Source organism: Cyanistes caeruleus, chromosome 7 (assembly GCF_971803275.1).
Source record: "Cyanistes caeruleus chromosome 7, bCyaCae1.hap1.1, whole genome shotgun sequence".
In the NCBI taxonomy this organism is placed as follows: Eukaryota; Metazoa; Chordata; class Aves; order Passeriformes; family Paridae; genus Cyanistes; species Cyanistes caeruleus.
Window position 1 is genome coordinate 35046606 of NC_141707.1, and position 14920 is coordinate 35061525.

Below are 14920 nucleotides of genomic sequence, written 5' to 3' on the forward strand. Positions count from 1 at the left end.
TGATTCCTTTATCATACTCAGACACCACAAACATCATTAACACAGCCTGTTTGACTAGCAAATGGTGCACTCCTGCAACAACTTTGTCTTAAGCAGTATTTTTCTTGTTCAAGAGTTGTAACTTTAAGGATTTTTCTCGGAAGGGTAACTCAGCTTAGTTTAAGTAGCTGTAGTTGAAATTGCAGCCCTGCACTGTTTGATAATATGTTGTGCACAGCTCTGCTTCACCAGCTTATTCTCAGTATTCAAGGGGTGAGGAGAAACAGAGCATTAAAAAAAATCACCAGGAGAAAGAACTGTATTTATTTTAAGTATCTGTAAAGCAAGCCAGGTAAGCAGTCAAAATTACCAGGATCTCTGCAATCTCATTAAGGAGAATTTAACTGTAGCATTTCCCAGAAACAACCTTTGATGAGATAATTGCTAATATTATTAGTTTCCTATCCTGAGTAACATTTCAATACAAGCTGGTTTAAGTAAAACCAGAATTCAACTGACATCAGTTTGAAATGCCAAAGTCCTGTAAGTCAGGCCCATGCCAAAAATCAGCCTTCTGTGGGTGAGCAGTACTAGAGGATTCAAATCACTTGTGCTAGTTTTTGTTACAATCACTGCATTTTATTCTGTGGTTTTGGTATGTGAACAACAAAAAGAATTAAGACAGCTTCTAGGTCCATTAAGTTCCCACTACAATTGAACCCTGTAATACCACCAGCAACTTCAACAGAACTTCCTTAAATACTTAGAGCCCTAACTACCCTGCAAGAGGAAACCATAATACTTTAAAATGGCATTCAAGTTACATACAAAAATTCAGCTTGAAACCAGGGCAATAAAAAACCATGATGATCAAGTATTTTGGATGTTACATATGATTTCTTTGGTTTCATTCCTTATTTTCTGCTCTCTACCAACTGCATGATACAGCAATTTCTGTTAAATCAGTGCAAGAGGAAAACACTAACTATATTGGTTTTACAGTTACTATGTACCTGAATGTATTGTATATTTTACTTCTTCACCAAAAATTTTGTGATATCACAGCCATACTTTGTAGCTAAAGACCTTCTCTTCAACTGGCTTCTTTCCTTGGCCTGTTTTGCAGTTCTCTGCAAAAGAGAGAGACAGGTTGGTTCAGTGAGTATTGATGACACTTGGCAACACGCCCAGTAGAAAGAATTTAAACTCCAGTCTACCCCTGCAGGAGACAGCATGAGGAAATGCAAATGTTTATTAAGGTAACAGGTTTATTAAGGTTTATTAAGGTTTTACTAATTCCAGAGGAAACCATCATATTGTAATAGTTTAATGCTGCCTTTCCACCTTGGCTGTATGGGAAGGAGAGGTTGTGAGCACTGAGGTTCTGCAGCAGGAGAGAGCAGGGCTGATGAGGAGCCTAAGTGCAGTTTCCCCCACCCCATTCCCTGTGAGAGGGCCAGGATTCCTGGCTCCACACACTGACCTCCCTGTGGCAAGCTGTGCACAGGGTCTGAAGGTTCTCCAGGGAGCACTGTCCTCCTCCGCTGTACACGGGCTGGATGTGGTCCACCTGCCAGAACTGCCCCTCCGCTGGGCTCCTGATCATCTCATTCAGCTGCAGCACACAGGGGACATGGCAGGGGTGAGAAACTCCTCAACTACGTGGACATCCTACTAGCAACAAGGAAATTCTGGGAAGTAGCTAGCTATAGTTTTCATCAAGATAAAGAAATCCAGCCTTGACACTCTCACTGGACAAGCAACAACTGTAAGTAGCTGGCACATTTTTACCCCGCCCTGGCTGTACATGCACCTCCCCTACAGAATCAGAGCCCTGATGCCTGTGCCTTTTAGAGGTCTTACAAGACACTGGAATTTAGTTAATTTGATTGTTTTTAAGGACTTGTTTTTTTCTTCTGTTGTTGGTGCTAGGTTACCTTTCTATCTTAAATCTGCAAGAACATTTTTGGCTGTCTCTAACTCTGTACACAGACCAGGTATTACTGCTGAAACCCCAGAACCATCACCTGCCCAAGGGGAAGGTGAGACATCCAAGAGCTCTCCAGAAGCTGCTTCCTCTGGTTCCTGGGTGCATCCCTGACGCTGAGATAAAGCTCCTGGGCGTTGTGCTGGCAGCACTGGCACACGCCATGCTCGATCTGGAACACCTTGGAGCGGAGGTAGCTCTGGCTGGAGCGGATGGAGAAGTCCTCCTGGCAGGTGTGGCAGCAGAAGCGCGTGTCCCAGGCACGGGCTGGGCAGCCGGGCGGGGGCTGAGCTGTGGGCTGCTGGCAGCTGAGACATAGCAGGGTCCCCTGGCTGTCCAGGGCCTGCAGATACCCTTTGGACAGGGAGGAGCCTTCGGCATCAGTCTGCCCTGGGGGAAGGGCTGAGGGATCATTTCCAGTTTCTGAAAGCAATCTGATGGCAGAGAACAGAGTACAGCTCTGGATAAATGATGTATGCAGCAGCCAGTTCATGGGGGTTTTATGCACTGTGTATTTCAATCAGATAGATTTTATGTTCTGAAAAATCATTTGAGCTGAAATAATACCTTACTCAGATTGATACTGCACAGTGCAAATCCTTTACTTGGTTTACATTTCCATTTGAACTGAATTTGCCAATATAGCAAGGCAGATTTTTCTTCTGCACATCTTACTACACTCAATTATTAGCTGAAATAATGTTCTATTTATAAAGACATTTCTATCAGGCATGTACACATAGAAAAGTAAAATGCTTTAGCCCCCTCTTTAACAGAAGTATTAAACTCAAAGGAAAGATCCTGATTTCTCTACAGTCTTCATAGCTGCCTATCAGTTTTCAATGTAAAAGAAGTAGGATATACAATGCTTGTGTAAGAAAAATTTTCAAAAGGGGAATTCCCATTTGGAATTTTCACTTCTTTGCTCCTTTTTTTTTTTTAATTCTGAGGCAAAATAGAAACAAATTCTGCATCCCCAGTTTGATGTTGACCTCACAGGAGGGCTGAGCTAACATTCTTTTCTCTAATTGAATCTATTCTCTTGTTTTGTTTTAGTCAGACTCATTTAATTAGCAGCTCTGTCAGCAGACAACAGATAAAATCTAAATTGTTAGAAGAATAAAACAGAGGTAATTAGCACTACAGCAAGTTTCTTATCTAACTGCTGTACTTCAGCAAAGCATATAATAATAGCAAATAATTTTACTACCATTAAAAAAAATGTGGCAAAAGAACTTAATTATCCTAATGCATTAATAAACCTACTTTGTGGATGGTTCAGGAGAAGCAGCTTTGTCCAGAGAAGCCCCCATTTCTTTGGAGATGAGGCGAACACTTCCCCCGCTGCTGCTGGCCTTGGAGAGCGAGGCTGCTGCCACATCCTCCCTGGTCACATACCTGAGAGAGTGACAAATCCTGTCAGCAAAGGGAGCAGTCTCCCTCAGAGAACATCACTCTGGACTGCAGCAAGATTGGTACAGCACATTCTATTCAAACATTCCTCATTTTCTGGATGAGAAATGAAGAAAGTTTGGGAAAACATGCTTCATATACTTCCATATTAAATATGTTTTTCTAAAAGTGAATTCTAACTGGTGCACTGGTACCTTGGTTCGTGTATAGCAATTAAAAAATGACTGCAGTTTGATGCTGCCTGACAGTGAAACATGAAAGGCATTTTGTTTCAGTTAGGTGAAGTCTCAGTGACACTGGATAATCCAGGAAGCTTTACAAACTCTGGAGGACTCCTTGCTGCGTTTGTTATGTTTGCTCTCCCCACTTTATTTTCATGTGAAACCTGGTAAAACACAACTGCTCTTAGTTAAAAACTTAAAATTGCTTCACAGAAACCACTATTCAGACAACTTCTTCTGAGGACATCTCTGTACTGAACATCTGCCAAACCCTACAGCCCCACCTTACAAGGCTGGTGGGTTTTTTAACACCATTCACAGATTTTTCCTACACTTTATGGAAGGAGACAATCAGGCAAGAGGTTAACAAACACTTATTACCCTCTGCTTCTTATATTACTGGAATTACAAACTATTTATTTATTTAATTCTTACCTACAGCCAAAATAGAGTCATCCTGAGGAATTTAACAATAGGGAGTGAGGGGAATAAGAAGGTTTTAGATGGTTTGCATGACATGTTCTGTGCAGAGCAATGACAACACTGAGGCTACAAATGTCTGCCAAGGAAGACCACATCAGAAAAAGGAAAAATACGCAATGAAAGGTTCATTTAGATTTTAACAAGGATCAAAAACCAGCCCTTTTCAGTGACACTTGAAAAAGAAAGCCACAGTTTTGAGAAATGTCATCCACAGAGAACAGAAATGCTTAAAGGAAAAACAAGAACTGGAAAGAGTTATTAGAGTTGGCTGTGAATTTTGAATAACATATCTCATTGATGGCAAATAATGATTTATTTCTGCTTCTAGGTGGGGAAAACTACAAGATGCTTTGACCTTACTTTTCTGTTGTGGCCCTGCAGTCAGGGTTTTTCCTTTAAAAACACCTGGCCAGTTCCAGATGTTGAACTGGCACTTCAGCAGATCAACATCACTCAACAGATCATCACATTCAGTATCAATCTGATGCCATGCAGAAGAGCCAGAGCAGCTGCTGAACGGGGCACAGAGCTGGGCAGGGAAGGAGACACTTCCAGCAGATTCACCAACATGCCTGACTGCCTCTGACTGTCACTCTGTGACAAGTAATCACTCAAAGTCCTGTTCAGACTTAGCATCATTCCACTGAAGGTCACATTAAATAAATCTAACTTTCTGCAGTAATTAGTAGGAGGAATTAAAACCAAACCACACATACCTCTTGGTGCTGCTGCCCACTGACTGCTTTTTAGACAACTCCTCTGCAGCAAGAATGGGACTACAGAATATCTGACCACTTTTTCTAACAATCTTCTGTTTCATTGCTGTTAGATGAGTCCATTCTTTCACAAACCTCAGGATCTGGCAGAGAACACAACAGTCAGCAGCAGGACAGGCTTTGCATGGAGATAATTACAGTAAAACCGTGCCATTAGTGCTTTCTACATTGGCTGGAAACAGCTCTACAATCAGAGATGGTGCTTTCAGGTAACTCTTCACACCCTCACACCCTGTCTGTGGAACCCACTCAGGTGCTTCACACAACAGCTGGTTGAATCAGTCAGTTATCCCCATTAAAAATTTAAATTCCAGCCTTGCTAGAGAACAGAAGAAATCAGTTTTGTTCCTACATGATGGTTTTCTGTTTGGAAAATCAGATTTTAAGTTAAGCAGATAATATTTCCCATCCACTTTAAATCTGGATTTCCTTACTTGAGTACTTGTGTTTAGAGTGCTCTTCTCAAACCCCAGTATGAATGGGATCTTTATTTCTAAATTAACTGAATGCCTCTGTGGAGCTGTGCCTGACACTGCTTTGAAAACTGTTAGTAGACCAGAGGGAGAGTGAGAGTGGAGGCCCGCTCAGGCCTGCAGCTCTGATACAATCTAGAACATTCTTATTTAGAGTGTGCTCCATTTAATTCAGAACCTTTAAGAAGTTATTTTGTTGACTTTTGAAAGTTAGTAACTAATCCGTTAAATGAAAAATGAAATGATGCCTGGTTGATTCCTTCTACTACAATGTGATTACAATAATTTGCCGGAGTAACAGACTGCTTAATTAATATTCACATCAACTTCTGTAAGATTGCTTTGCTGAAACTGTGTCTATATCCCAAGGCCTGGAAGTAATCTGCATTTATATTTTTAAAAGTAAGTAATCTTCTGTATTAAATACTATATTGCTGTGCCAGTAGAACTCTTACCATTGCACGATTTTTTTTATTCTGGAAAGTCTCTGGTAAATCTTCCCAGTTATCCAGCTGTATGTCCAATGGAATGAAATTATGATTCAGTGGTTCACCATCCTAGACAAGCAAACAGTTTTGTTTACAGATGTAATGTAGCACAATGTAGAAAAAGTAATCCGTTTCAAGTGAATTGTCCTCCCTTCCTACTAAATTTACTCCCTTCAAGGTCAATTTTTTCCTGAATTAACAATAAGGCAGAGAGATAACAGCAAAAATGCAAGAAAGATGATTCATATTAATCTACCTAAAAGTAACAAGGCTGAACATTTTAACTTTTAATAGATCTGATTTTTTTCTTTGCAAATAGTTCAGACATATGAACTGCCTTGTATTAAACTGAAATTACAATCCTCTTGACTGAATTCTATGGGAAATTAATGATTTGAGATAGGAGAATGTCACTTCATTACAATTTAAAATAAGAATTCTTGAACATTGTTTATCATACTTCTTTTTAACGTCTGAAGAAGTTCTCCACTTAAGTTTTAAAGGACTAAGTTGTCCCAGGGCGTACATCTGGCCAAGGAACTTACTGATCATTCACAAGCATTCGAGAGGAGTCAAAGCAGAATTCCCTTATGTCTCACCATTCAGCAGATTTTGTGCAGTATCTGGCACAATTCCTCTCTAATCCCAGCAAAACCCAAACCAGACACTTGCCCCAAACCCACCCAAAATACATCTTTGTCTGAATAAAACATGTGAAGCCAGGCAGCAGCATACATTGTAAGTACATTTAACAAATTTTCAGATACAAGAGGACTTTTTGACTCTGCATATTAACCATGCATATTTATTTTAGCTTTACCTTTGTGAAGAGGTGGATTCTATCAGTATTCCTGCTTGCACAAAACATAAGCCCATCATATATTAAGAATGAGTCTGATTTATCTACAACAGAAAAAATGTTGGCATTAAAGATTTCTATTCATTCATTCTACTCAGACTTTAAAAATAATATTTAAATATGTATATAATTCCAGAACAATATAAGGTGCAGAGCTCAAGCAGCAAACTATTAAGGTATTTGTGTGTTTTTTCTGTTTCTCCTGAATGACCCATCATCTGTTTTGCCTGTGTCTGTCCTGAGTTCCAGTAAAACCATCCACACTCCCAGCTGCTGGTTTGCTCCAGGAGCGGTGTGGAAAGGCTGGGCTTATCCAGCATCAAAATTCAACAAATGGCCCAGGCCAAAATGAGAAAGTCCCATGCTGGTATTTGTAGTTTTGTGTTTTGGAGGTGTAGGTTTTTATTTAAAAGCCATTCTTCATGCCAGAGCCATTTAATTCAGTTTCACAATGAGACAGAATTGTTCTTTCAGAGTCCCACATTACCTTCTCCACATTCTTTTTCGCTTTCTTCCTTTTCTCTGCCAACAGTTTCCTGTTCTCTGATTTCAAGAGATTGCCGGGCCCCCAGTTCCCCCAGATTTCCTCTTTGGCATTCAGCACTGCCCTCTGCTCTCTCTCCATTTCTCCTGAGCTCCTCTGACACTCCTTCCTCAGTCTGGCTCCTGGGAGCTTCACCATTTCTCTCACCTGAAGACAAAGAAAGAAGCCAAGCAATGATTTGTGCTACCTGGCAGTGTGTATCTAATAACACATCTGAGACAGGAACACATCACTGAAATACAAAGAAAGGCACTGCATTCTCATATTATTATGGTGCAACCACTTAGAAAGTTAGAGCTAACTTTAATAGTAGGAGAACAAACACATAGAAAAAAGCTTTTAATTTATGTAATCCCATGCACCCAGATTAGTGTCAAAATGTACATGTAATAAACAGTATGCTAATGCAGTTAGCAATTCTATATTATATACAGTTATTGTATATAATAAACACACAAAGTAGTTTTCCAGGCATTGAATTGTAGTTGTGAAAATCAGAAGTTGTACTTACTTGAACAAGCCCAAAGATTTAAATAAATAAAAAAGGAAGTAAAAAGAACGTTACCCATGGCTTTGCAACTGAAGTGACAAATATCAGCATATATGTATAAAAAGGCTTCATTAATTTTCCAGATAGCTTAAATAAATTTAGCAAAAGAAATTTACTGTGAGCTGGTGGAGAAAGAAAAGCCATATTTTCCAGATAACTTCTCTCATGACAAATACACAATGCTCAAGTTAATAAACTCCAACACCACATTGCTTAGTTTTGAAAGGTAAAGAAAAGTTTTGCTATTTAATTGTATTCAGAATAACCATAAACCTCCAGGAAGATGAGAGGGCCATTTGCTGCAAAGAAAACAGAGGATATATTCTTCCTTATGGAATTTATATTCTGTTAACATTTTATGAGCATTTTTCACTTGTCTTAAATTAGACTCATGTAAAATATCCTTGGGGAAAGCAAGACTAAGCAGGATCACTTGAGGGGCATTTGTTCATGTAAAGACACAATTCTTCATATTTTCCTGGACTTCTACGTAGTCATAGGTTCAAAAAATTGTATTTTCTGAGCCTGATCACAATTGAAATAAAAAATGCATCTTTCCCTCTGTGGCACCTCTTACTCACCATCCCTGCTCTGGGGGCAGTGGCACATCTCACAGTAAGGCAGCAGAGCATTGTTAGTATAAGTGCAAGCACTGCAGTGCCAAACTTCATTTAAAGCTGTACTTTCACTTGAAGTATTTAAGCCACAAGGATGGAGTTCACTGTTTTTTTCTGAAAACAAAGAAAGCTTTTTTCCAGTCCAAGATGTTTTCTTTTTATTACTGGAGCTGACTGGGGTCGATCCACTTAGGCTCTTTGCTCTTTTGGCTTCATGTTCACGAGTATCTTCATCACAAATTGTCTCCACCTCACTTATCCTTGTGGAATCAAGGTTTTCATCACTCTTCTCTGCATCCTCTTCTTTAGTGACTACAGAAGATTCTGAATCATTATGTATCAATTCATCACCAGAAAATCTTTTGCGTTTCTTCTCCGTGGAGGATTTGGGGGAAAAGAAGGAACGTATGTCATGCTGTTTGTCCTTTTCAAACTAGGGAAGAGGAAAAGAACACAGAATTGTAGAATCATTTAGATTGGAAAATACCTCCAAACCCCACTTAAGACTGCATCAGAAACTATTAAACAAAAGGTATCTTTAACAAAAAAGAACTTCAAAACCAAAAGTGAGCAGAAAAAGCAATTCAACATTCCTCTCCTGATTTCAGAAAGGTATTTTCAATATTCTCCTGAAAATTCTGAAATGGCACTACCAGAAAACAGATAAACACAAGTGGTAAGCTGGGTGCCTTTTTTGAAGATGCCCATTACAAGGAAAGGCTTTCAAACACTGTTTTAAATATTAGTCCAATTAATTCAGCACAATTAACAAAGATGTCATTTGAACAGAAATTACTTGATCTTATATGACTCTGAGAGTGGCTCAGCCACCTAAACATAAGGACTCATCAGAAGATGTAGATGGCATTTACTCCCCACAGAGCACTCTTCCCAATTTCACCTAAGTTTTAAAATGGAATTTACATTACTTTTTCCTACTTTATTGGTGTTTCTCCATTAGTAATGTCTGAAATGCACAGAAAGCTGAAGCAAGTGACTACTACATTTTTTTTAAAAATGAAAGGAAACAGAAAAAACAGTTTCAAGTCTTACATGTGTAAATAAAAGTCCATTTTGGGGATCTTCTAGGGTTTCATTTGGGGTCCAGGTCTCAGCAAAACTCAAAAAATCCCATTTGTCCTTATCACCTTCTTCAGCCTGCATTTTCTCTTTCTTGCCATTCAAGGTGCTGCCTGTGACTTTGGCCTGCAGGAAGACAATAAAGGTAAGTGATCTGTTTTGCACATTACAACCAGTGAAGCTGTACACAAAATGTCAGTATATATTGAAGATCAAAGAGAATATATACACTGTGTACATCTCTAACAGCCTTAACATATTTTGCTTGGCATGTGGAGACAAATACTTCAGAATTCTTTAGTGAAAGAACTTGTAAAGTAAATTGTTGAATTACTGAGCCCCATCTCTGACATGTTTAAGGAGACTCATAATGCACCAGGGCAGGATAAGCTTTAAGGACCCTTCCAACATAAACCATTCTATGATTCTCCAACTGCTAACAACAATTGGGTTATACTTGTGGAAAATGGTAACAGAAGAAAAGATTACATTAATCTTGGATCTACTGAAAAAGAATTATCTGAGAATGCCTCTGCGTCTCAGAAAGAAAGCTTAGTTTAGGCACAACGTTCATTCTATTAAAAAAAACCAACCCACAACAAATCCTAGCTGCTATGAGTGAGCAGAACACCTGAATGCCTTAAAATTGTAAACTGAACAAAAACAGCAATAAAGAGCTAGAAGATAAAACAGCCATCTCCTGTGGATATGAACCATCCCGTTCCCCTTGGCAAAGACTCATTATCTTTGCATCTTGAATGAAAAGCAAAAAGCTAGAAAATACTAAATCAGAACAAACGTGGACATTTTGATGATCAGCAATTGCAGGTGTATCAATTTGTCTCAGAGAGTGCTCCAGATAAACAAGACTTCTGTAGCAGTGGAGTACAACCCCAGGCACAGCGAGCTCCGGCCCCCCCTGGCCACGCACCTTGCGGTTCAGCATTGCCCACATGAGGGTGTCCATGGTTCCTCTGGCAATCAGGAAGTGAATGTTCACAGAGCTGCACTGCCCAATGCGGTGTGCTCGGTCTTCTGCTTGCTTAATGTGGCCTGGGTCCCAATATAACTCAGCAAACACAACGTGAGTGGCAGCAGTGAATGTTAAACCCTAAGCAGAATAAGTAGATGCATTCTTTAAAAAAAAGCACACACAAAAATTGATTATCTGATTAGCTTTAACAAGCTAAAGGCTGTACAGGACATTTTAATATGGAAATAAGAGGGTGGTCCTCAACAGCAGATTGGTTTATTTTACTGATTCTTCCTTGGGCCTCAGATTCAAAAAAAATACTTCAATATTGTACAAAGACTGCACATTGCTATTCATTATGGAATAACATCTATTTCTTATTATTCTAGTGCTTTTAGAGAAATGGAGTTTTTCTAATTATTCAAGAATGAGATACTGCTCTTATCATCATTTAGCTCAAGTAAATTCAATAGAGGCTTAGAACAGTTAACATGATTGCTGCAAAGAAATGAACACAGTGTCTACAAAGGACAAATTGCACAAAGATAAATTGCCTTCAGTAAACCACTTCAGTCATCAATGATTTCAGTAGCTATATATTCTTCAAGTGTATTAGTTCACAGATTTTCTGCTCTGCCCTACCTGACCGGCTGCCTGAATACTCAAAATAGCAACCCGGGTTTCAGGGTCCTTCTGAAACTGATTGACGAGGTGAATCCTCTCCGCAGAGGGAACACTCCCATCTATTCGGATGTAGCGAGCCTGCAACATCAGAACAGAGACTAAATAACAATCAGTGTCTGTTTTCAGACCCAATCCCCCTCCCTGTCCCCCAGTAAAAATAGGAGAAGAACTGTTCTATTCCTGTCATGGGGATCAGGATACATCAGCACTCTTTTGCCCTTTGATTTAAAATTAAGTCTCTATCTAGAGAAGTGTAGACTTTGTATTCCCTGTTTGCAAAAGGAGAAGACAGAATGAACATGAGATCTTAAAATGAAATACTACACAGAAGAATCTGGAATTAACCCTGACACCATTTTTTTAAACTCTCAACAGTTAAAAAAGAATAAAAACACAAAATAGCACAGTTAATCATCATTCCCTAGCAGTAGTTAAAGAGACCATGACCAAAACAAAGCAAAATATATTTACAAACACTTTTAACTGCTTTGAATTAAACATTCAGGTGAGATGATAGCCTGCAGTTAAAACCCCCACAATTAGACAGCAGCGTACTGGTAAAAAAATTTGGAAAACAATTGCCTACAGTGTTGATTTAATAATAATAATAAGCCATACCAGATACAAGTGTGTTTACATCATCCTTAAACACAAAGCAGTTCTTGAGAACCACACGATCCCTTTTAATCCAGTGGCACTGATCCATATGCACATAAATCCTTTCATTCCTGTGCTCATGTGCAGTTCTGCTGGATTCAAACACAGCTGACAGCCATTTGTGGAAATGAAGGTAAATTTGTGTGCACATTTGTTAAGGCTTTACCTTGCTCTCTATCACTGCCTCTGTGCAGGCTTGCAGCATGCTCAGGTGATGGGCAAAGACGAGGAACTTCAGTTTGTCATTGTCAAGCATCATTTTGATGTAGTCCTTGACTGCTCCTGCCTGCAGTGAGTGTGTGTTTTCATTAGTGAGACATACAACATTTTCAAAGAGAGTTTATTTTCATGTCTTTCAATTCTTTGTAACATGAAAATGTAAATTTCCATATCTTTTGTTATCATGTAAGACTTTATCAAACACTGACATTCTTAGCAATAATTCAGATTAATTTTCTTTAAAAAAAATCACAACTTGATGTCTTTGAGAAATGTAACTTACTCCTTCAGAGAGAGAGAAAAAAATACATTTATCTTCAGAAGATCGTATAATTACATGGCACTTCTTCCAGATTAAGATGTAGATAAACCCCCTTTTAATTCAGACATCATTATCTGATGTTTTAATCCATATTTGAGAAAAACAAACATATTTCAAACAGACAAGGTAATATATAATCAGAACTTCTGCATCCACACACACAAAGCCATATATCAAAACTGAAAGAATAAATTTGATATGTTCATGATACCATAATCATAAAATATTGCTCTATTTAAGCATTCATAGAATTCTTCTGTGTCAAATGTAATTTTCAGTATCTTTTGCAAAAGCTATTGAAGCAATGATGACAGTTAGTAACAAAATTTATCAGTGATCAACAGTTAATGCATTACACACTGCAGCAGTCTTCAGATTTCTTTTTGCATATTCCATATTTCTATTCCATAAACAGACAGGAGAAAAGAGAGTGTTTCTCCATTTCATGACTATAAAACAAACCAAATAATCCCATCTCATGTTCTGGCCAATAAAACCAATTTTATGAGGTTAAAAATACACTGGATAATTTAGGGATATTAAGGAAAGACTTGCAGGCTCACCTTGGCAATGGCTGTTTCCTTATACATGCGTGTGATCAGATTCATGACCTGAGAAAAGTGGCATTCAGTGGCATCTGATCTCAGACTTCTCATTAATTTCTCCCACTCTGTGAAAGTGGCATTCAGATTCTAATTGGCAGAAGAGACCAGTGGTTAGACACAGAGTACAAAGCACATTCTACCTCCAGAGGTATGTTTCAAGTGTAAAATGTTTATGAACTTTGGAGAACTGCATCAAATTTGGCTAAATGTTACTGTAGGATTCAAAATCTATGAGAAGACAGAAAAGAAGACAGAAAAGAAGATTGTACTAGAATTAGAATAAATTTTATCACTGATGGAAAAAATATTGCTGTATTAGTGCTCTGTGTTATATTTGAAAAACAGTAACAGAGACACTCTGCTTTATACTCACACAATCTTTGTAACTACACATAATACACAAGCACACATAAAAATACATATCCATACATAGGTATTTCCACCTATTAACAAACGTACTTTTAGCAAAAGTAGAAAATTTACCTTTGCTGCAGCTTGTGGAAGGTCAAATGGAATACGCTGCCTGACTTTGGGAGGCAACTGAGTTAGGACATCATTCTTCAGTCTTCTGATCATTATTTCACTTAAAAGTTGATGTAGTTCCTCTAAGTTTGAAGCTCCTCTACAATCCCATTGCCTTCTTTTACCAAAAAACCTGAAAATGATAAATCAATACAGAGTCTAAACATGAGCTCTTCCAAGTCCAATAGAAATCTTCAGTACATAATTAATTTTAAAGCACGCTACTGGATATGAAAGTGTGCTTCAACTTCCCAGCAGCCACCATTGCCTGCACAAGTCACTGCCCATCACCTGCACAATCCTGTCTATTCCCAGCTTCCCATCCTTCACTGTCCACAGGAAACAGAAATTTCAGGTTTAATTTTGGAACTCCCATTTCAATGGACTAATAAGAAGAATATACCATGAGAATAATCTTTATTATATTACAGACAGGAAAGCCATAATGAAAACTGCAAATATCACCATCAATATTCATTTCTTTCCCTCCCTAAAAATTCCTTCTTGGTTACTGCCAGAGACAGGATTTAAAGCTTAAGCTATCATCTTTAAAAGTAGTACTATTTAATGAGCATGGTTAAATAGAGGAAGGTTTAACATTAAGAAGCTAAAGGCTGGAAAGAAAGAATTTATTAACTCAGTCTTCCTTATTCTTTCCTTGCCTTGCTGTGTTTGAGGAAGTGTTGCAGCAGGAACAGCAGCTTTTCTGTCAGCATCGCCAGGGGACAATAAAATAATGAACATGAGATTTGGAGAAAAGCCCAGGTAACACTTTCCAGGGCCAGAAGAGTGTGTTACAAGCACACAATTTTTATTACGAGACCAAACAAACAGCCACAAAACCCCCACAATAATTTAGAGATTTTTAAGACTTACTGATTTTATCAACAGTGTTCTAATTAACTGAATATAATCATTTGGGAAAGGGGCTGAGGGAACCACTTTTGCACTGGTGAAGTGGGAATGGCACAGATGGAAGACAGCAACATCTTTTGCTCATATCCCTTCCTTGGTCTATTTATATGTCTGTCCCCAAAACGGCCTCCTTCCTCCACCCTCAGCATCAGGGATATGACAGAAATGGCAGGCTAAACCTCACAGAAATAGTTTGGATTTCATCTTTAAAACAGGTGTCTATGGATACCTAAGGAAAAACCTCCTATATTTTCACAGGAAGTGATGCATAAAATAATCCTATCAAATTTATTACCACAGGATGTTTTGTTCCAGCCAAGTCACGAAGAAAAAGTTATTCATTGAAAGCTTGCCAAACCCTGAACTTGATTTTTATTACATTTATGGTATTCCAAAAATAAGATAATCATCTATGATTGAGTAGCTAACCATGCTGTACCCACGCACACTTGTGGTGTGAAAATTACAGATGCATTCAGTCAAAACACCATGGAAAAAATAGCATTTCTCTGTCTGAAAATTAGACAGTGATCTTCCATGTTATTTGAAGTTA

At 38.5% G+C, this 14920-nt stretch overlaps 1 protein-coding gene and 1 long non-coding RNA gene across 8 annotated transcripts in view; one reads left to right on the forward strand and one right to left on the reverse strand.

Moving 5' to 3' along the window:
* Positions 1–280: 280 nt before the first annotated feature.
* The window catches only part of ZRANB3 (zinc finger RANBP2-type containing 3), a 41377-nt gene continuing 26737 nt past the window's right edge, over positions 281–14920 (reverse strand). For all 7 annotated transcript variants that reach the window (XM_086898669.1, XM_086898667.1, XM_086898671.1 and 4 more), the window contains 15 exons: positions 13414–13585; positions 12889–13017; positions 11951–12070; positions 11086–11205; positions 10402–10581; positions 9444–9596; positions 8355–8823; positions 7167–7370; positions 6641–6723; positions 5788–5889; positions 4800–4942; positions 3233–3364; positions 2007–2400; positions 1463–1594; positions 281–1109 (listed from right to left, as the gene is read on the reverse strand). In XM_086898669.1, coding sequence (XP_086754795.1) covers positions 1011–1109; positions 1463–1594; positions 2007–2400; positions 3233–3364; positions 4800–4942; positions 5788–5889; positions 6641–6723; positions 7167–7370; positions 8355–8823; positions 9444–9596; positions 10402–10581; positions 11086–11205; positions 11951–12070; positions 12889–13017; positions 13414–13585 — 2632 coding nt within the window. In that variant the 3' untranslated portion in view covers positions 281–1010. The remainder of the gene's footprint in view (positions 1110–1462; positions 1595–2006; positions 2401–3232; positions 3365–4799; positions 4943–5787; positions 5890–6640; positions 6724–7166; positions 7371–8354; positions 8824–9443; positions 9597–10401; positions 10582–11085; positions 11206–11950; positions 12071–12888; positions 13018–13413; positions 13586–14920) is intronic.
* On the forward strand, positions 9577–13235 carry LOC147652300 (uncharacterized). Its single transcript, XR_015289541.1, has 2 exons — positions 9577–9615; positions 10833–13235. It is a non-coding gene; the product is annotated as an uncharacterized LOC147652300 (long non-coding RNA).